This window comes from Colobus angolensis, unplaced genomic scaffold, assembly GCF_000951035.1.
Source record: "Colobus angolensis palliatus isolate OR3802 unplaced genomic scaffold, Cang.pa_1.0 Scaffold27, whole genome shotgun sequence".
NCBI classification, from domain to species: domain Eukaryota; kingdom Metazoa; phylum Chordata; class Mammalia; order Primates; family Cercopithecidae; genus Colobus; species Colobus angolensis.
Genome location: NW_012115932.1, coordinates 12,549,082 through 12,554,592, shown reverse-complemented (window position 1 = coordinate 12,554,592; position 5,511 = coordinate 12,549,082). Strand labels below are relative to the sequence as shown.

At 39.2% G+C, this 5,511-nt stretch overlaps 1 protein-coding gene across 1 annotated transcript in view; it reads right to left on the bottom strand.

Annotated features, from left to right (window-relative positions):
• The window catches only part of LOC105515879 (A-kinase anchor protein 4), a 12,732-nt gene that overhangs the window by 5,105 nt on the left and 2,116 nt on the right, over positions 1–5,511 (bottom strand). The window contains exons 2-5 of the mRNA XM_011947827.1: positions 5,035–5,130; positions 3,917–3,967; positions 3,271–3,372; positions 1–849 (exon numbers count right to left, since the gene is read on the bottom strand). Of these exons, the coding sequence (XP_011803217.1) occupies positions 1–849; positions 3,271–3,372; positions 3,917–3,967; positions 5,035–5,130 (1,098 nt within the window). The remainder of the gene's footprint in view (positions 850–3,270; positions 3,373–3,916; positions 3,968–5,034; positions 5,131–5,511) is intronic.

Here is a 5,511-nt window from a genome sequence, read left to right as displayed (position 1 = left end):
CCTCTTCAGGACCACACACGCTGGAACTGGCTTCCCAGAGCTGTGCACTTTCAAGGTCTTCATGACAGAGACCATCATGTCAGATGCCACCTGATTTGCATAAACCATGAGCCCCTTGCTGATGGAATCTGCAAATTCTTTGCTCTCTCTCTGGGACATCTGTTTGTCTCCACTTTTGCTCTTGTTGGAAAATTCACTATATAGAAAGCTTTTCTGGCCACCTTCCCTGGACTCCTCCTCAGTGCCATGCATTTCTGCAGCGGTCAGTTCCACAGCTTCATGGGCCATTTCAGAGGCAATCCTGCTCACAGCAGTTTGGGGACTGATCCTCTCTTTGTTCCCAGGGGATGGATAGATTGAATGATGAAGGCATTTGCTTCTACCTTCCAACTTCTCCTTGATTTCCTTATGGGCCATCTGGATTGCCAGAGAAGATAGTCGGTTGACGTAGAAGGAAAGGTCATCTATAGAACATTCTCCATCAGGGGAAATCACTGCTCTCTGAGTGCTAGGAGGTTTGGCTGGAGTAGCTGAAGGACTTTCATTATTGTTGGTGTTTTTAGCTGCTGCTATTTCTAGGCGTAGGTTTTGAGGTCTGTTCATCAAATAATCTATGTTCACTTGATCAGCAGAGACGCTGTAGCAGTTCTCAGAGGATTCTGTGTGATATTCGCCCTCTGTGTCTTCTACTTTATGTTTACAGATAGAGGTTGAGGGGCTCAATGCATGTTGGAAACCCAAGGCATACTTCTGGAGATCACTGAGAAGCCAGTTGAGGACACTTACGGGATCAGAGGGAGCTTGTTTGAAAAGGCACACAGATCCCTCCGTCAAAAAAAAGAAGAAGACCTATCCATAAGAGTTTGGGTAGGCTATTTCTTTCCCTTATTTTACTTAGAAGATGTATCAGATTAGGGATTTGACCTTTTAGAGTTTGTATGGGAACATAACATCCAGTTATATCCATTAGTACACATTCGAGCAGAAGTGGCAGCAACAAAAGTTCAAAGTATATACATGTGTATACTTAACTATACACAAGTGTTATCAATATATGTCTGCCAACTCATATGAATATGTTATATCTCAATGGGTCAAAAATGTGTCAGTGTGTCTGTTCTGTGTGTATATATGCATGGAAATATAGCAGTTAACATGTGTGAACATCTCAACAGATGTGAGAATGTGCCATTCTGTATTGTTAGTGTGTGAAAATGCACCTCTGTGTGTGCATATGTGTGACTGTCTAAGCATGTGTAATAATGTGTTGACATCATTACCTATTGTATATGTCTACTGTATAGGCTGACATGTGCATGTTAGTATGCATATTTGTACATGTGTGAATGTCAAAATATGAGTGTCTATGTCCGTGTGTCTCTGAATATGTAAATGAGTCAATTTGAGTAATCTGCATATATGTGTGTATATAAATTCACTAGTATGTATCATGCAGCTATAAATGCATTTATATATGTTAAAGCATAAATTCATATATTAACACACACTCATTAATATAAGATACAATTTTAATATATTAATGTATATGTATGTTAAAATATGAGTATGTGTAAACAGGTGATTGTATAATGACTATGTATATTCATAAATTGGGTATCAATTTATGCTATATTTATATGTTATGTCAATGCTTGACCATGTGTATGTCAATGTTGTACATACCCTGGTATTTGAGTATGTGTGTGAGTAGGTGTGTTATTGCATTTGTTTCAACAGTGTATCAATGCATACAAACAAGTGCATTAGTAAATATGTGTCGCTTAGTGTAAGTTTGTGTGTATGTCAGCATGACTGTGTATGATCATATATGTCTTTGCATAGATATGTATATTTATAAGCGTGTATACCAATAACTGAGTCTGTATGGTCACTATGTTTTGATCAAGTCTTATGCATGTGATGTGTGTGAATGTATGTTCATGCATTGTGTAATATGGGTGTTTATGTGTGTTGTGCGTGGGCATGTCACTGCATCTGATGCTGTATGACTTTGTATATATTTGTATATGTGTGTCATTATTTATGATCAGATTAAGTTTGCTACATCAATGCTTGTGTGTGTCAATATCAAATGTAGCCAAGCATGTATTTATCATTGCTTGTATAAATTTTTTTGTAAATGTATATAAATGTATATGTTGATGTGTGTATCATTTTGTATAAATTTATATGTGTATATCTATGCGTGTGATTGTGTATGCCCATGTCCAGATATGTGTATATGTACTATATACACATATTCCACCCAACACTAACTGCCGAGCCCTCTGCTCCTTCTATTGCTTGATCTCCTCTCTTTTCACTGAATTTCCAGAAATGTGAGGTCATGATAAAGTCAACTCTTTGCAAACGAGCTTAAGTTACAATCAAGCAGATCTGCATTGTATGTAGGAAACATGGGCTGCTTTTCCAAAAATCAATGCCAGGTATAATTTATCCCTTTCTTAAGACTCCAAAATTGAGTTGGCTATACCCAAATAAACTGAAAACTCTTTGGATACTGTAATGTAAACTTGTTTTTCCTTCCTTAGGGGCCACTCCTTTCACTCCAAAGGAGTCTGGGGTCAGAAATAATGTTTTGGTTATAATATGAGCCTAGAGACACAGAACAAGAAACATTTAATTCCTGTGCATTAAAGTCAAATATCCAGTCCCATTACCAGCCACTCCAGGCTTGTAGGCATGAGAGGGTGACTTGTTGTATGCTCCAGTGCCCTCCCAAAGCCAGAACCCTAACAAATATAATTTTGGATACTTAAAACCAAAAGGAGTTTGTATGTCACAGTGGCATGCAAGTCTAATTTCTTCTAACTTTAAGCTACTCAACAGCCTAGGTAATCTCTTAGACAACAGGGTAAGGACGAGGCACTCAAATTCTTGCTGGTTACGGATTGTCTCTGCTCCATACCCCTCTTTCTTCCTTGCTGGATGCTGGGCAATGTGGGGCACACAGGTCCATTACCAACCAGCAAAGAACATTACAAATAATCTTGCGTGATTCTGATTGGACGGGTAGCTGGAAATCAGGAGAGGGCATTCTGATCCTCTGTGATTAGTGCCATTATTAAGTACCTGGGTGTTGAACTTACTGTGGTCTTGAACTTAGGCCTGTGTTCTCTAGAATGTCATAGTATTCAAATTGATGAGCCTGTTTGACAGTAGTTGTCTTACCATGTCTGATCCAGAGTCTGCAGACTCATCATTGAGCTCTGAGAATAGAAGTGGTGGAATCTCAGAGACTAAGTGTACCTTAGACTGGTCTTTCTTCTCAGTATCCTTGATCACGATAATCTCTTTTTCTTCCAGATTTCCCAGGTTTAAATTGCCTTCTGAGCTGGAACCAGCAGCATCCTACAGAATTAAATGGTGAGATTCTTAGAGAGTTGCTTTTGGAGATTTCTCCAAGCTGCCCCGCCTAGGCTATTACTTCAAATTGTGAATGTTATGACTTCTTTTATCCTTTTTCTTTCTGCAGGAGAGGTAGGCTTCTGAGGCTATCTAGTCTTTGAAGAATGAGATGACATTCCCTCCACAAACTACTACTCCCCACTCTGAAGATGCTCACAAAGCCAACAGTCTCAAGAACCATATTCATCACCCTTTGGATGGGTTTTTTTAATAAAAAATAAAAAACAACTTTTCTGACATGCTGTCTTCCATGTTTTATCTCTATCAACCCTACCAGCAACTTAAGTGGCTTCTAAAATGAGACTTGATATCAAGAGTGACAGTAAATTCAGAACCAGGGATCGTGGGCTCATGAGAATGCTGGCTATCCCCCTGAGTCCCCTCCACCCTTCCCTTCTCTCCCCAACATTTTCCATTCTTCATATTTCACTGATAACCCTTCTCAGCAGCTTCTGACCGATTCCGACTCTGAGCAGAGAATACGCACCTTGTAATCTTTATCTTCTACATTCAGGGTGGACGCATCAACAAAATCTATCTGCATCAAATTAGAAGGGTGAATTTAGAAAACCTCTAGAGAAAGGGGCATAATTTCTCTTTCTCGGAGATGATAATAGCACCTACCTCAGAGGGTTCTTGTGAGGATTAACTGAGACACTATATGGAAAGCATGTAAAAGCAGATTTCCTGGCACATAGCAAGTACCCAAAAAATGTTAATACTGTGATTATTGTTAGGCAGACAGAATCTTAGCATTAGTACATTTCTTAAAGGAGAATACCAACCTCCTGTCAGAGCGAGGCCCAAGGTACAATATCCACATGTATTAATTGAGAAAACAGAAGAGAAATGGCTTGCCCAACTGACAAAAACTTAAATGTGGAGCTTATATCAGAACTCAATTTTCCTGGCTTCCAGTTTAGGGCACTTGCTACTACACTAGTGTTTCTCAAAATTTATTTTATTATCATTAATATAGCATATTTTAAGTAGTATATGGATAAACATTTCTGCATTTAATATGCGAATTTTATTGCGCATTAGGGAGAATATATACTAGAACATCAAACCTGGGATATTATGGATAATATTTCTTAGCATGATTGCAGTTTTTAAAATGTAAGTCAATTTTTAAAACATTGTAAAAATACAAATTAATTAAATAATAATATGTATGGCATTTGAACATGATTGAAGACTGTGAAGTCCTATGAAATTACTCGAAGTTTGGGAAACAGACCATGAAGCATTTTGCCCTCCTGAGGGGTCCTAGGGTAACATTGTTAGCTAGGTAATATTATTATGACTTAAGAGGTCTTAACTAATAGGGGCTGGTTGCTAGGTAACCACCACTCCTCCCTCCCCTCAGGCTCCTCCCCAGCCTCCCCTCCCTAGGTCCTTTACATCACACCACACCCTGCCCCCCCTTGATTTTTATCTCCGTGTGATGTATGAGCACGCTGGCCCCTGACAGACCTTGTTGAGCTTGGTTGCTTGGAGAAGTCATGGGTATCATCGTCCATTAGTTTATCCTGGGTCCCAGGGATATCTATACCCACATGCCAATTTTTCCTACTCCTCGGCATGAGTCATTTTTTATCTTACCACTTTTCGGTCCTGATCTTGCTGTCCTGCTGGGTTGTAGAGATCTACCTTGCACACACCCCTGCGGCTGCGTAACCAGTCAATATCATCAGACATCTGGAAAGAGACAGAAAAGAAAGCTGAAATGCTTATATATGGTTTTTGGAAACCAGATCAGTTTGGATAAGAATCTCTGGAGGGGTTCTGAAATCCATTTTTGTGTTTCATACATAGGTTTAGGCTAGGGACTGGTGGGGCGAGCCGTGGGGGACACATTAAGATGTTTGAACTTGATGCTCAGGATCATTATCTTTTAGCAAAATCCATAGTCTCCTTTAATTTAGACTCCCCATATCAAGTATTTGGAATCATGAGAGTATGATGACCTGGGAATCAAATTTAAAAGGAAATCTAGTGACTTTGGGGATTACATTTAGTGATTTACTTCTACCCAACTCTACTAACTAAATCTCTCTGATCTCCACATTTCTTTACCCC